The sequence below is a fragment of the Arctopsyche grandis genome, chromosome 1 (assembly GCF_051622035.1).
Source record: "Arctopsyche grandis isolate Sample6627 chromosome 1, ASM5162203v2, whole genome shotgun sequence".
Lineage (NCBI taxonomy): Eukaryota > Metazoa > Arthropoda > Insecta > Trichoptera > Hydropsychidae > Arctopsyche > Arctopsyche grandis.
In genome coordinates, this window is record NC_135355.1 from 21062887 (window position 1) to 21080812 (window position 17926).

A 17926-nucleotide genomic window follows, 5' to 3' on the forward strand; every position below is an offset into this window, starting at 1 on the left:
AAACTTTGATAGGAAACGATCGACCTGGAGCACAAACCGAGGTTTGACCAGTAGCAAGCAGTGGGACTCGAACTCGTGAACACTGTTCGAATGTATACATGTTAACCACTAGTCCAAACTGATGGCATTTGAATTTGAAAATATTTTTTAAATATAGTTTTCTGATAGTTTTTGAATTAATGTGTGATGACGCTTGTATACAATTTTTTTCATTGAATAATGGAGTTAAGAATAAGTATTGAAAAATAGAGAAATATAAGGATTAAAAAGGCGGTTTTCATTTCTTGTGATACATTTTCACTTACAGGCAGCCATTTTGTAAAAAATAGATTTTTATCTATATTTTTTGTTTTATTCATATCGCATAAATTAAAACCACGTAAAGAAAAGTTCAGGCCACGCATAAAATATACGAGTGCGTATGTCACCTGGAAAGTGGGACACATGACAGGTGAGTTTACGGGGATTGGAGAGGACGGAAGAGAGAGAGAGAGGGTGGGTCGGGACGAAGGTTGTTGAGGCTTAAGCTGTCGTCGGATCAGCTTCGTTGAAAAATTGAACTTTATTGGATAAGCTCGAAAAATTGTCAGCATCGTTATAAGTTACATGGAATACATATCGGATGTGTTATTTAACGTTTTATATTTTATCGATGGATTGAACATACATACGTAAAGAAAATATTAAATTACATACCAGTCTCGTCAGGTTAAGTAAAATTTCGATATCAACTGTTGTGAATTCTAGAAAAAATTCTAAGAGGCATCTAGAGAAGATATCTATCTGGCTATAATATTATATGATTTATTGTTTTGTAACAAGGCCAAAGTGTCACTTGCTTGTTTTCGGTCACCTACGTGATTACATATTATACATACATATGTTACGGTCAATGTGATACATTCGCTTATTATTGTAGTTATTTGTATTGGAGTTCAGATTTGAATCTCAAGATTTAAGGCTTTCTAATTAAAAGCAATTTGATATTTTTGGTATTTGTATATATTTATGTATGTAGTGTAGTATACGTACATACATATATGTACATATATAAGTTTTGATTTGATTTAACAAATAAAAAATTGTTGTGGTTATGTGGACGTTAGTTGGGGCCAATATATGTTGTAGGTAACCAATATTTTCCGCAGTCATCAATCACAGGTAAAAATTAATATCATGCCCCGTCGGACCCGACGTATGCCAGATTATTGAAAATTTTCGCATTTTTCCACCAACAATGAACCGCTATTTATTTTAGCGCCCGTGTAAAATTCTGAACGCGACCACCGAGTGATATTACGTTTTTTTCATACATCGGTGTGCCAAAAGTTCGCTCAAATAATGGAGCTATTAATTCGTCGTAAATCAAAAAAAAAACTGATGACATTACGCGCTTTTCACAATTGTCGTAATCGATGCACGTGTAATGTTAATGTGTAATGTACACTTTACAGGTCCTACACTGGTCCAGCAGCAGGCGATTGGGGGTGGAGAGCTTGTGGGACAAGCTGCTGGACAACAAGCAGGCTATCTTCAACTTCTCCAACAGAGGGAAGAAGAGAATCGACAAGAAGTTGACCGACTCACGGCAGAGATCAAAGCTTTGAAACTTCAGCTTCAGCAACTTACCGGTGAGTGAAAATCGATATCGCAGATGAAGCGAAATTCAACGCGCAATTTTTTTAAATGAATACTCGTTGATGAATTATATTGTAATTATTAAACCTAGCCACAAAGATTTGAACGCAAAGTCTGTAACATTATGATTTTGTTTTATTTAGTTTGAGGCACTTCTTCTTTCGCTATCGCTCAATACTTGATCGTCGTGGTCATTTTTACCATCTGAAATCTGGTAGATGATCCGCCTCCACATCTTCCGGTATTGTGACAAGTTTAAAGCAGCGTTTAGGGACGATTCCGTCAGTTATTGATCGAACCATCTTATGGGAGACCGTTCTCTCGCATCTTATGGGAGAACTCTCGCTCGCCTTCCCTATAGTGTTCGGGTCACTACTAGCTTATCTAGACTCTTCACATCCTTCCTGGAAATATGGCCAAAGTAGGAAAGGATTATTTTTCTACATGCTGTGGAGAATCTCTCTGAAATTGCCAGTTCTTTCAGATGGAGATGTTCGTGCGTCTTATGGTAAGAATACACTGAAAAGTGTGGCATAGGATGCACTCGTGGTTTCCAGCTGTGATAGCGTTTCTTCATATCATCGTTAATTTGTACCAGTGGCGTAGCTAAAATATTAATTTGCTTATTCTTTTATTTTACGACGCAGAAATGTGAAAAGGTTTATTTGGATTAAAATGGGATAATTTGGCACGGAATGCCATTGTTAAAAAAAGCTTTATGGGAAATATATCCATAAAACTTATTACGAAATTTTGCAAGCATGAAATCGAGAAAAACAAATAAATAAGAAAGAAAGTTGATACATATTTATTATACTTTGAAAATATGTATCAACAAACAACTTGAATTAGTTCATCTCATATTTTTTTAAATCCCACTGTGGAAGGGGTGGGGTGTGGGGGGCTTGGATATTTTTTGTATGAGGGTCTGAAATTCCTAGCTACGCCACTGATTCGTACGATATTATTATTTAGACAAGTACCTACACAAGGATAAAATATCACCGAAAACACTCCAGGGAGTGAGGTTTGCGACGAAATGCGATGGTAGAGATTTGATCAAGCAGCGTTTTTTTATTCATATGCAAAAAAATCTAAAAATACCCTGCCGCGTACCACTCTGAACTCTGCACCCGCACTGCACTGCTATATGCACGGTCTATGGACGTATGAAATTAGGATGGAGTGCATTTCGACGAATGAATGAAGTTTTTCAATCAAAAAATTCCACTTTGACTGAGGAAAAAGATCTTCGATCAATGTGTTTTGCCAGTGATGACGCATGGATGTGAAACTTGGACATCAAACGCCAAGTTGCTAAACAAAGTCAAATGCACTTAAATAAGTATGGAACGTTGTATGCTTGGCATAACGAGAAAATACAGGAAATGGAATACGTGGGTGAGAAGCATGACAAAGATAGTGGATATAGTGAAGAGATTGAAATAGCAATTGGCGGGCCACGTGGCTAGAAGAATGGACGAAAGGTGGACAAAACAGGTGCTAGGATGGTATCCGAGAGAGTTCAAAAGATGTATCCGAGAGAGTGCAGAAGATGGGTAGATAAAATTAGGCAATAATCACCAAACCAAATAAAATATCGACAAAAGCTCTCAATGAAAATCCTAACATTTTCCGATATCTACGCATTGCGCATCCAAACTGTTTGAACTATTTGAATTTAAAAAAATAATTAAAAGTACGCAACACGTATCATGAAATCGTACGATAGAGTAGTGTGGTCGATAAGCCCTCACTTCGGTGGGATCAGGAAACTTTTTAATCAGATTTTGTACGCAGCGGCAAGTGCTGGCGATAATGAGCCCAAATTGGCGAACTTTTGCCGTGAAATAATAAAAAAAATCCGGTAAAAACACGTTTCGAATTTGTGTCACGAGTACGTCCTTTGCGCAATTTTACTGCCTCGCTTCCAGCATATTAGTTTTCGCCAGGTGTCGAACATTGCGGACCTCCCTTCTGCGAAAATCGCAATCACCTTCAGTTCTCATTACACGTGTTAACGATTTCTCTGGAAGTTTACATATTTGAAAATTGTTCGTATCGATTTCTGCTCTATACATACATATGTACACGTACATATGTATGTATGTACATGCTTGCTGTAAATTATAATTTTCTTATATTATTATTATTATGCTATCGAGAATGTAATTTTGAGTTCATAGGAAATATCAAAGACACGTGATTACGATTTTATCTGCCAGTCATAAAAATATAGCGAATTTTTTATGTATCACTAGTTGTTTTACCCGGCTTCGCTCAGTATTTGTAATATAAACAGCTTAAACATGGCTAATCTAATATTAAATATTCAATTGTTTTTTTTATTAAATTTATTTGAATCGAAAAAGAAAAATCTAATCGTCATAGAAACTGTTTTGTTTACGAATTTCCCCTCAGGCGAATGTCCCTGGCACCCCCCAGAGGCATTCACCCCCTTCGCCCCCGGGGGCCTTTGCCCCCTTCGCCCCCCAGAGGCATTCGCCCCCTGTGCCCCTGGGGGCCTTTGCCCCCTTTGCCCCCTGAACCCCCGGGTACTTTCACCCCCGGCATCCCCCGGACGTTCGCCCACCTACGCCCCACGGCGCCCCCCAGGCCTTCGCCCCCGGCACTCCCCAGGCCTTCACCCCCGTCCCCCGTCTCCATGTCGTCACGGAAATTTTGACTTGTTTTCGAAGTTCCCACCCATTATCCAACCAACAATACTTACAAAGTCTCTTTCGAAATTATATATAATATGTTGAAAAAAATGTGTCTTAAAATAATTCCCTTATTGTGAAATTTTAATGAATGTACATATGTATCTATATAAAAAAACATAATGTACTAAAAATAATTTTAAAATAAAATAAAAACGCAATTTTAAAAATATTTCAATAACGAATATACGAAAATATAAGCTATTAATATATAAAATGTGTGGGATTTCATGATTAGTTTTTCAATCAAAAAGATTTCAATGACTGGGATTTCAATCAAAATTATGATTCCGGCTTAAACTAATGTTATTAAATATACTACAAAGAGGCTTGGGCCACGTATGTAATGATACAGTGGCGTTTCATAGAGTCATTTCTTGGTAAGGTTTTCACGTCGGTAAGGGTAAGGTTTTCACGTTTTCATATAGGGTCATTTCTTGATAAGGTTTTCACGTCGTAATTTTTCTTGGTATTTTTAGCATCAGTGTATGCCTTTGTGATCAGTTTTATTTCCTTTAAAAATAAACTTTTTTTATGGATAATTTAACTTTGCCTTGAGTTTTAACTATGTATAATCATTTGTCACCACAGACTACTTCTATCATATTGATCAGTTATCTGATTGATTAGATAAAACTTAATTTGGTGTCGGCATTTGTCGTCTTTTAAAAATATTTTTGGTTTACTTCAAAAAATGGCGAAAACGGATTGAGTTACAGTTTATACATAAAAAATTAGAAAAATAAATAAATGAAGAAAAATTATATTTGTAGCCTGTAGTTCGCGCCGACGAGATGGGGGGACATGGTATGCAAATAGCCCGGGCCCGGCTTTCGAAGGGGGCCCGGGGCCCCCGCAAATAATATGTACATTTTTAGCAAAAACATTATTTGGCCTTTATGCTCTTAGATTGTTTTGGACACGAAGCAAATTGGTATAACTGTTTTCGAGTAACGGATTTTACCTACTTATGGCATAATAACATTTAGGGATTCTGGTGTTCAGAATGGTCAGTTCCTTCATCACAATATCTAAAAAAAAAATAGTAATATAACCCTTGGCCGATTCAAGCAGGTAAAAAGCGGACAGTTAAAAGTACGAGATTAGTGCATTTTCACATCGATAATAAAGATAAAATATTTCAAATTTACCTATTTGCAAATTTGCAAATTTGATATGCAACTTTTACTTAAAATTACAAATGTGATGCGCGTGCTATTCCTAGAATAATTCAACAGAAATATACTAATAAATGATTGATTTTAATCGTTAAAAGTGTCCGTTTGTCTTTCAACTTTGGGAAAATACGTTATTCAAACATGTTAAAATTTTGAGATAAATTGCGAACGGTAGACTGGATTAAGAATATCTCAAATCAAATTTAGTTTTTAAATTAATAATGTTTGTCGTTTACGAATTCATTATTATTATTCAACTGTTTTCTATGTTGATTATTTTAACCCATAATTAACATGTATCATTCTGAAGTATGTACATATGTATGTATATGTACCTATATATAGACATTTAAAAAAGTTCTCACAGAAAAAATTATCCCAAATTCAATACATTATTACCTACTATGTACTTGCTTTTCCATAAATAATATAAGTTGATATTTTACGGTTTTTTTTATGTTGCAATATAATGTTATGTTTAATTTTTATTTCATGTATGATAGCATTGTTCTTTAAAAATAAAACCATTTTTACTTTATCTATGTACGAAAAAGTACAATAGATGAAGTTTTGTGATCTGCGAAAATTCGAACTCAAAATTTTGACTGATTCGAAGTCAGAATCGATCACTGGTCACGTTTTCATGATCTAGAAAAAATGTGTGGGTGTGTGTGTGTGTGTTGCTGTGTATTTTGGGAATTTTTTTGGTTTGTGGTCGGATTTTCAAATTTGCACCGGGGCCCGGATTTTATCTCTACGGCCCTGCCTGTAGTATATTAATATTTTGAATTAAAAAAAAATCAAACTATCAAAATTCAAAAAAAAACACCGTTTTTTCAAGCAATTTGAAAAAGTAAATTTGAGAAAGTCGATTTTATACAATACTAAAGGTTTTATTAGTAATATTAGTAATATAAACAGCTTAAACATGGATAATCTAATATTAAACATTCATTAGTTTTCTTATTAAATTAATTTGATTCGAAAAAAAGTAATATTCAACGATATCGATATCGTCATCATAGAAACTTTTTTTTTTCAATGCTCCCAACCATATCTTCTGAAATTACTGGAATACACGAAAATTTAATTAGAAGATTTTCAAATATATTATGTGTTTTGTCCTGTGGCTATGATATTGACGAAGATGCGTTTAATAATTCGGCGGAAACTGCTTCATTGTATGTACAACTATGTATGTATAACTTATTACTTATAAAAACTTAATATTTTTGAAGCACGGATAATCCGCAAACCGGATAATCCGCGCCCGGATAATCTAGAGTACACTGTACATATATGTATATGTTAAAAATTTACAATTATTTGTTTTTTGACTTATGTAATCATTGAAAACTATTCTTCTTGTCTCTCATTTTGAGATGAATTCCAACAATTTATTTACATATGTATGTACATACATTTTTCAAACAGTAGATTGATAGATTTGTATATGAAAAAAAAAATACATACGTATAATTGGAATCATGACAAAATGTATGTGTTGGTAAGTGTTTACCACCAAAACAAACCACTTCTATCCGTAATAATCCCTCAAAACCGAAACTAAGATAAACTACCAAAAGTTGGAGCAACTAACTTTTGGCATAAGCCAAGGATGGAAACTGTATACATACCGATAAACATTTCTTGAACGAATTTTCCTCGATTATTCACGGCATTGTCAAATTTATGTCTATTTAATTCAATTGACAAATATCCAAATTATGAGATCAAGTGGCAAAGGAGTGTTTTATTTAATTGTAAGGGATGAAAACTTTTAAAGCTGGGCGAGTCGGTATTGGGAGGATCAAATCCTAATCGTGGGCGACGTGTCATCGTTGTTCCTGCGGATCCAACTTTGTCAATATAGGAGGGCCCATCATCGCCAGGAACCGACATTAATAATCCCACTTTACAATGCCCTACACCGAGTGATTAATTACTTCTGTTCTATAGGCCTGAAATCGATATTTGAAACCTTTGGTCTCAGCCGGTGCTACCGCCGAACAAGTATTCAATCGCTCACAAACTATAAGCACACTGGTAAGTCGAATTACCCTTTCAAAAAGTTGCTAGATTTAATAATATTAGCCAACCAACTCATTTAGGCGAGAAAAACGATGAGACTAAAATAGGCTTTAATGGAAATGTGATTAAAACCCACCTTAAGCATTATCGATTGAACTGTCATCTACTATGTATTTGTGTACGCGTATTTTTTTTTTATAATTTGATCAATTTTAATCGTAGAGTATGGTTCCAGCTCTTTTTAAAATATTCAAATCCCTTGACTCCGACCCAGACTCTATTTAACTGTGATTTTAGAAAAATTTTAATGAATTATGTATACCAGTACATTTATGTTTGGGATTTATCTTCATAAGCTCTGGTTTGAACACCAGTTTTCCGGAGATTGAAAGTCTTAGAAATTTACGATCGTTTTGAATCTGTACCGGTGAAATTTAAGTTCTTAATCAACGCCGGATGGCGTCGAACACCCCGAGGTTCAAAAACTTCTTCGCAAAGTTCCCGCCAATTTCTCCATTCGACTGGATCGTCTGAACAGATAGTGGTGGTGATTTATCGTTTGAAAACGTGCAAAGAGCCCTGTTAAATAGTAATCAATTCCAACTAACACACTGCAGGAATATATTAAAAGCTTGTTACTAGCTCGAATGCAATAGATTAACTGTATGTACACTACATACATACATTCTTACATATATGTATTATCTTCCGCCATCAATCTTTTTATGGCTAATTAGTTTAAAATGAACCGCAAGTCATGCTAATGTACATACATACATACACGTGTTTAATTTATCTTACCGTTGAAATATTCTCGTTGGACTAAATTTGCGTTTTTCAGCATACCAATAGCAGAAAATTAATAAACATAATAATTTTGCGCATATGTTCACATTCGTACATACAGGTAGTCCTCGACTTACGCCGGTTCGCACTTACGACCGAAAAAAAATAATATATTTTTTATTAATTAATTATTTTTCAAAAATTGATTGATAAATCTCAAGCGGATGTGAGTTATGAAAATGGGGAATTCTCTTTCGGAAGAAATGAAACATCGCAGTAGTTTTAAAAATTAAGTTATGACTCATTCCTTTGGGATTCGTCAGCAGTCGCACGACGGTAACAAACTCATATGGTCGTTACTGTTTGTTACATAACTGTTCGTTATTGTTTTAGGATGTTTATTTTCTCAATTTCGTGTTGATTAGTGCTAAAATTTTTATTTTTAAGAACATTTATAATGTGTGATAAAGAAACGGGATAATGACTGATAGAGGAACTCTAATAATGACTGATAAAGGAAAGGAAGAAAGGATAAAAAAAAGAGAAAGGTGATAGACTTAGAAATGAAACTTGAAGTGATAAAACAATATGATAGTGGTAAAAAAGTGATGGACTTGGCAAATAATTTGAAATTGTCACATTCAACGGTCTCCACTATTTTAAAAGATAAAGAAAAAAATCGTAAAGCCGTTAAAGGGTGCATTCAAATCTAAAATAATAAATAAAAAAAGATTCGGACCCATTCAACAAATGGAAAAATTACTAGTGATTTGGATCGATGAAAAGATTTAAAAGCGAATTCCATTGCGTCTCTTAAAGCTCATTATTTAAAAATTACATTTGCGCAAGGCATTGAAGCAATAGAAGGAAAAACTTTTCAAGAATTTTGGAAAATTTATAATATCATTCATGCTATAAGAAATATAGATAAAGGATGGACCCTTAACGGCTTAAGAAGTTATTTCAGCATGTATGTACGGAATATGGAAAAACCCAATCGATTTGAACCCGTTTTTCTTTCCATATACGAAAAAGAAAAAAATGTCGAGGATATAACTAACCTAATCGTACAATGTGAACGTTTGACAAGATAACGAAGAAATTTGACGTAGATAACGAATACATGAACCAACTTCTTGAAAATGATTCAGAAGATCTAACCAATGCAGAATTATTAGATCTTGAAACTCAAATGGTTGCAGAAGAGGATATTGATGAAAAATAATCAATCACATCTGCGGAACCGCTGAAAAAATTTGTATTGAAAGAAATGGCTGCTGCTTTTAATTTAATTAATCAAGGAATACAAAAGTTTGAAATGATGGACCCAGACAGTGAAAGATTTTCAAATGTGAACCGCAGGATTCAAGAAAATCTCGCATGCTACCAAGAAATAAATAGAGAAAAAAAACAGGATACTGTTCAAACAAAATTAGATACATTTTTCAAAAAAACTCATACGACTGTATCTCAAACTGAAGATGAAGAAATGGATTGTACTTATGTGATAAGTGATCAGGATGTATAATTTATAATTAATAAGTACGGATGATGTAGAAGTTTAATTTTTTTTAAATTTAAATATGGATTCATTTGAATTACTGTATTAATAAAAGTAAGTAAAATCACCGAAAAAAAATATATAAATATATTCCTCGACTTACGACGGATTCGACTTACGACCGAGGTTCAGGAACGCACCTCCGTCGTAAGTCGAGGAATACCTGTATTTGTGCAATATCGAGTATCAAGTTATTTTTATTATTCGAAAGCAGACATATGTTTTGTGAACAGACGCGGAAATTCTATAAACGTGAAGTAAAACGGAAACGTAAAATACAGAAAATACTATCGGATCGAGTAGAAATTTGATTTATTCAGCGACTTGCAAAATATGTAAATAAAATCAGCTTGCGCTGAAAATTTATCGAATAAATTATAAATAGACGGTAAAATTTTTTTAAATATAAATTTACCGTCTTGATTCGGTCTTAATTGACTCAAGCAAATGAATCGAATTTTGTAAAATATCAGAACTCTGTTTGTATGCTTTTTTTGTTATTCTTTGTAACTCGAAAAATACATAAAATATATTCACTTCACATATATTGGAGGTATTCTAAAATAATACCATTCCCTGTCAATATACTGTATCCGGTATGATATCTTATTAACTTCGAGATTCTGATTGAAGCGGATTTGAGTCGAATAATAAATTTATAAATTTATATTGTATATAAATTTATTTTCTGCTTTTATTTTGTTGTGAAAATGTGTAATTCATTCAGTTTTATTAAGTACCTACATATGTTATATGTATTTATACGTCACATAAATATATAAAAATTACACAAAGAACTTTGCGCTTTTGAAATGGGGAATGAGAAAGGGGAATTTCACTTCTCTGATGTACGCAAGCCATACCGCCATAAAAGGCGAAAAAGTACGCGAAAAAGCCTTTTTCAATTTGAACAGGAAAAAGAGTCCGCAAAAGCCTTTTTATTAATTTCCCACACACGCCCAAAGGTTGCCGCCATCGAAAACAAATCAACCCATTTCACGCCACATACCGTCTACCTTCCTGATTTATTTCATATTTATTTTATTCACCTTGTTGTAATTACAGTTTGAACATGAGAGGCTTGAAACTCGTTCTCTTTATGTGGTGAATAAATTTTCTAGGTAAAACTTTGTTGTGATTTAATAATACCTGAATGCGGTTAGCCGAATGATTCCATTACGACTTTGTAATGTGTAAAACGGAAAATAAACAATTTTATCCTTAAAAATTTCCAGTATAGCATTATTTAAATATGTACATGCATATTATACATATACTACATATACGATGTAAGTATGTATTATATAAGCATACTAATGAGTCATAATCATGTTTCAGATCAGTTATGATATGCAACAGGGATTTTGTTTCAATAAACTAACTTAATCTGTTTCCGAATTTGTATATTCCTTAAATTTTCAAATTTGTACATTCATTAAAAATTGGGTTCGATTTATTTTGTTCTAAATTCGTACACAGGAAATTTTCAGGTGGACACTGTCTACCTGCAAATTTCTTGTGGTTTGTTATTTGATTTTGTGTGATATTAATAATGAGACATTCATTCTATTGGATTTGACACTGGTTTATCTCGGCGTGCGATCGTCCTGTTATACATATAAATGATGGGGGTGAATGTAAAATGTGTATGCAAGTGACACGAACGATTATTAACTTTTGAAATTACGTGAAAAACTTTTCAAAATATTTTTTTATTGAAATTTAATGAATCAATATTTCATAATAGTTTATTAACAAACAAGCGATTTTTATAAATCAATTAAAATCACTTGTTTGGATACTAGATTTTATAAGCCATTTAAAGTCGTCCCACCTAGTTTTTGTCATTCCATATGTCGAAGATTAGTACTGTCAAAACTTCGTTGTTAAAATAGTGAAATAGAAAATAGAAAATGCATCTACATATTTTTTAATAAACCTTGCAAGGTATGTACAAGAAATGTTATCCAAACCAGGCTCATATATTAATTTTAGTAAGTCATCGATTTCGTTTGACAGTCATCGGGGAATACATACATAACCTCAAATTGATCTATTTCTACAGTTTCTGATTGCTTTAATCGGCTTCCATCTTCTCCAGCATATTTACATGCTGCGTTGACCCAGAAATCAGTTTTATTATTAAGTTATTACTAATGTGATTCGTGATATAAATGTGAATTTGTGAAAAATAAACACTGCACGAACGTAATACAGCTACATACATACATGGACTTGTATTATATCAAAGTAAGTTTCTTGTTACACAGCAGAGATAAATTTATATTAATATCATAAAATTGTGTTCGTATACGGCAGCAGTAATTGAATTGCCGCACTTTGGAAAAAATGAGCAAATTTTCTGTTTTGAATGACGTCGGCACGCTGAAAGCTTTCCCGCAAATTTGATTGAGCCATAAAGTCAATTGTCGTTTGAGCAAAGTCTTCCGGTGTTGACCGGAGGGTGTATGGGGGCTAAAACAACCCTTTCTGGAAGGCAAGTGCCTTGTCACATAAGTGTTCGCTGTTCGGCCGGTGTACCGAAGGCTCTTACGAGTTGTAATTGTACTATGTCGGTGGGTTGAATTGACGTTGAGGCTTGCAAATGCTTTCCACCCTACATTGTTCCCCTTGGTTAATTAGATTAGGTTGTAGAAGAGGGGATCCAGGCCAATCCATTATGCCGCAACAGAGCGGAGGTGTGAAGACTAATTCACCACGACTGCTGACCAAAGAGCAGTCTCATCTGCTTTACAAATTGCTCCATCAGGGATGGCAAATATCCACTAAAGTGAGGCCGTTTCCATCATTGGTGTATTAAATCAAAGAACGATATCTACATATATGCATACATTTTCTTTTTGGTTGCAAAAAATATCTACTCAAATTTGTCAAATTTTGAAGTATATCCATATGTACTAAAAGTTTTTATGTTTTCATTTACGAATTTAAATACATTGTTATCTCTATGTACGTTGGAGGTTGCAAAACTTTTTAGCAACTTCAGTAACAAACAAGCAAGTGAGCCGTAAAGTATTCACAAACTAAAATGTTCTAAACTAGTATATATTTTGATAACTAATTTTTGCCGTTCTATAGAATATGAATTCGTACAGTATAGTCAAAAAACAATATATTATACATACATATATACAGAGAAATGTTATATTAAAAGAAGTGGCTTTAGGTGTCATATTGTTGTCAAATGATGATTGTCCATAGACAATCCCAAATAATTTTAGCATCAGTCGTATTTGATGCTTGGTGCTCGACGTACGTATGTCCGATAAAAACTTCTCTGTTTTTATTTATATTACTCGCAAGATGGGCAAGGATCGGTAAAAATTGCACAATGCATTCAAAAACACACAATAAACAACATGGGATACATTTTTATAAGTAAATTGATACGATTTTATTCCGTGCGTTGTAGCGTACCGCGTAATATTGACAACAATTATTTATTCGTAAGGGCCCTTCTATTATTATTGTATTTCTCTGTATATATACATTTGTGTATATTTTTTAAGCATTATATCTCGGAAACTACGTTCATATTAGCCCCGGCTCTGATAATTTTTTTTTTGCTCGGTGTCATGAGTAGAGACACATATTTTTGTCGATTTTAGCATTTTCATTTTGCATTTTAGCGTTTTAAGGCATTAAAAATGTTCAATTTTAGCGTATATTTAGCATCTATTTTTATGAAGAGTTTAATTTTAAATAATAAACAATTTCGATGAATTTTAATAAAATTTATATAAATATATACAATTTAAAGACAACACAATAATTAAAAAAAATTCGGATGTAACCAACCCATGACTTTATCTATGTGTTTGAGGAATATAAGAAGGGCACAAAACGAAATTCGATATTTAACCGTACAGTCATATTCACACATACCGGCAGCATTATGAAATACTAATAGCTATGAAAGCATTTTCGATAAAAATTGAGCGCAAATGTATGGAAACACAAGACAAAAGTTCTACTTCCGGTTGTCGAATTTTATTCAAATTATTTTTATTAATTAAAATCACTATCAGTATTATACATAATAAATATGTATATCAAGAAGATTAAAATAGTTTAATAGGTCAAAATCAAATAGTGAAATTGTTTTAAAAAAATACTACTTCCGGTTTATGAATTCTGACCAAAACCTTATCAGCTGTAAGTTTGTACATAAAGTATACAAATATATATTTTAAGCTTGATACGTTGAGGGATTTTTTATAATTCACATGAGTTGTTAATACATAAAACAATTGCAGGTTTCTAAAAAACAAAACTGTTTCTTCAAAATTAATATTAGATTTTGTACCTGCCACAGGTGGATTGAATAGTTTACTCAATTTTTGGAGAAATAGATTTGTCTCATTTAGTCTTGAATGCGATTCTAGTTTTAAGACGCTTTTTTGAGCAGTCTTTTGGATACACAGCTCCAGCTGCCTTCTTTTGTTTACAGTAGTAGACAAAAGCAGTTGCTTGGTTTAAACAGGAAAAGCACCGTCCATGGTAAACTTCAAGCTCTGTTTTATCCCCTCAATTTCTTAACATAATAAATAGGCAAAGGGATAGGAAGACCCTTCTAAATTGAATATTAATTTTATAATTTTTACGCAAATTTCACTTTTGTTTGTTATTTTAGCATCTATTCGCATATTTTACGAATTTAGCATCTATTAGCATTTATTCCGAATTTTAGAATCTATTAAACATTTATGGCAAAATGCCCAAAATACGTGTCTAGTCTAAAAAATCATTAAAGTGGTAAATCGTTTATTATGCAACAATATGGCAGATTATTAATGTTAATTGTTATATTCGAGTTCAGTAGGCATAAGTAATATTTAAATATACGACAAAAATAAAGTAAAGCTAAGGAGAAGAAAATGGAGATGGTCGGATGAATTACGGCACCTGACTTTTGCAGTTTCTACAAATTGAATTGTTCAATTTCGATATTCTCTGAAAACTTTCAAATGAGACGTTTATGTCTGTTGCGCTATTGTTATTAAGTTTTTATATGAAATATTATTTTAACAACTCTAAGTATTATTAGAGAAAATATACGAAGGGAATTAACCCATTTGAACCCAGAGCTCGCGTGAAAACACATGTCCCATGTGCCCAGGACTATTTTTTCGTTTATTTTCCAAAATCTTTGAGTTATTTCATGGGAAATATTTTTTATAGGATAGGGATGGATAATTAATTGATTTTTCAACTTTTTAAATTTTTTTCAAGGTGGTGTCGTGAACGACCTTTGGGGCTAATGAAACATGTTTTTTAAAATAAAACAAAAATCACAATGGAGTCACATAATCAGTTATAATACTTTCTCACTGGTTATTTGTAATTTTATTGTTAAGAAATTTATAAAATTAATTTTAAAAATAACAAACACGCATCTCTTCGATAAAATGATATTTTCAAATCGCATAACATAACACACGTAGGTACATATATTGTGACATATACACATCGTCAACAAAAAAAGGGTGCACCCTTTTAAAAGAAGAAATGTCATAAACGAGATTTTGGGTTCAAAAGTCGTAAAAACAAAATACATGAAGACAAAATAATTAATTATTATGATACGGTACAAAACATTTGTCATGCAATGGAATTTCACAGTTATCACAAGCGGAAAACGTTTTATTTTTACAGTGTTCACAATTTCTCCTTTTCTGTTTGACCAATATCAAATGTCTTCCAACTTCCTTTTGATTTTGATTAACTTTGCCGGGTCTGAATGGGACCAATTGTTTTCGTTTTTGACCATAACACTTGCACAACGTCTCTGTTACCTGTCTGATAAATCCTAATTTATCAAATTTACAACCAAAACTTTTGCTTAGAATCCAAGCGTTATTCACAGCTACATCGATGTTCCAAAACAGAATAGGCATGTACCATTTTTTCCCTCTAATACTTATGTTATAGTTAGAAATATGGTTATCCATTTGATCAACCCCACCCATATATTTATTATACATATTTATACTAAATGGTTGATTGATTTCCACCCTACTTTTTTCTTTAACCGAATATTAGTTTCCAGGGGTGGTAATATGTATGTATGTGGAATCCGGAAGTTGAGACTCGTCCCAATTATCAATTTCTTCCCGTATCTCTGCAGTAGTAAAATTGCATTCTCTGGAAAAAAATATGTGTCATAATCCCAAGGAGTCATATACGACTCCGTCGACTTTTGATTTTTTTTTTCAGGAATATGAGATATATAAACGCAATTTCTCTTATGCATATTATACAATAAGTCCTACTGTATTAGAAACATAAAGATAAATAAAAAATATGTAAAAATAAAAAACTTACGTATGTTTTCTCTTCGACATATCTGCAAGTCGAAAAGCGCTCGATGTTATTCCCTCAAAACTCCAAAAGGAACTGATTTAATTTCGTGTGACTTTCTTAAAATTCATCACCAACATCTAACCAAGCGTAACGAAAGGTTTTACGGCCGGCCTGAGTGATCCCTTTATTTTACGACGCAAAATTGTAAAATGCCGTGAATGACCGCGCTGGCATACATCGAGTAAGTTCATAACTGACCGCGTGGGTTCAAATGGGTTAAACATCGTTTAGTTCGAAGACGGGCAGTAGGTCGTTAATACCTTCATGAATATTCGCAGCTTCACAATTAGGGTGTGTATTGGGGAATTTATCAGTGTACGAACTGTACGCGGTTGTGTTAGTTGGTCGGTTAGTTAGTCGAGCGAGTTAATTTCTTTGATCGTTCAATGCTCGGTTCAATGAAACCGTATTAAATAATCCGCCCAGCTCGTTTATTACGTGCCATGTGAGCGACCCGATCAATATGAATATTCAAATATAATTGATTATTAAATTCCAACAAATTAGAGAAGCAGTTGACCCAAAGTTCGTTCGTATGTAATATTAAGTATAGCCGTTAGCGAGCACGTTAATGCTTTTAATGCGATGTATGTGCGGACTACCACATCGAATTGAGATCGTGCTCCCTATTGAGGATATCTCATCCATTTAAATTGACAGTTGGCGGTGGAAATGTAATGAATTTCCAACGAGGAAAGCGCTAGATTTGGAAAACGACTGGATTTTGGTCCTCGTTTTATTCGAGTTTCGCTGTTCAACGGTGCAATTACAAATCGAAAGGTAGTCAAAAGTCGTGTGTTCAATGACCCTGACGTATGTACAATCTGGATAAGGCTTCGAATCTGAAAAACGATGCTCTTGAAAAGGTCGACATAAAAAAGACGAAACGGAATAAACCTTTAGTCGAAGTATGTACTATGAACTTCACCCAGAAGTACGTAATATCAATTTCCCGCATGGAAAATCGCCTGTCTTGTAAAATCTCCAACTTCCTTTCTTAATTTTATTTATTTTATAAAACATAATTTTTATACCTTTTAAATAAAATAAAAAAACGAAAAAATAATATTTTTCAGATATACATACATAAGTTTTCATCAATAGTAAATTATTTTATATACATTTACGCTTTCATAAGATGAAACAATTTTACATAAATTCATAGGCTATCACTGTTTATCATTGAAATGAACCAAAACACGAGTTCTTCCATCCAATCACAAAATTTACTTAGTATCGATAAGCGATAACCGATACTAAGTTTCACTTCGATAGAACTAACGGTGTTCGAAAAATCCCCAAAATACACAAACACACACATTTTTTCTAGATTATGAAAACGTTTATCAGTGATAGATTCTGAGTTTGGATTAGTCAAAATCTCGAGTTCGAATTTCCGCATGATCACAAAACTTCATCTATTGTTACTACATACATATGTAGATAAGTGAAAAAAAGGAATATTTGTACAAGTATAGATATAGTATGACAATTTCGCATGTAGTATAAGTTAAGGGGTACGTGCGATAAGGAATTAGAAAAAAAAAGATATTATGGTGAAAGAAGATGTTAAGATGATATATTTGAAAGGGGTCTACGTGACGAGACAGAATGTTAAATGACAGAAA

At 33.2% G+C, this 17926-nt stretch overlaps 1 protein-coding gene across 1 annotated transcript in view; it reads left to right on the top strand.

Moving 5' to 3' along the window:
- The first annotated feature begins 444 nt into the window (after positions 1–444).
- The window catches only part of Csgalnact (Chondroitin sulfate N-acetylgalactosaminyltransferase), a 45705-nt gene continuing 28223 nt past the window's right edge, over positions 445–17926 (top strand). The window contains exons 1-3 of the mRNA XM_077438591.1: positions 445–451; positions 1455–1631; positions 11862–11874. Coding sequence (XP_077294717.1) covers positions 445–451; positions 1455–1631; positions 11862–11874 — 197 coding nt within the window. The remainder of the gene's footprint in view (positions 452–1454; positions 1632–11861; positions 11875–17926) is intronic.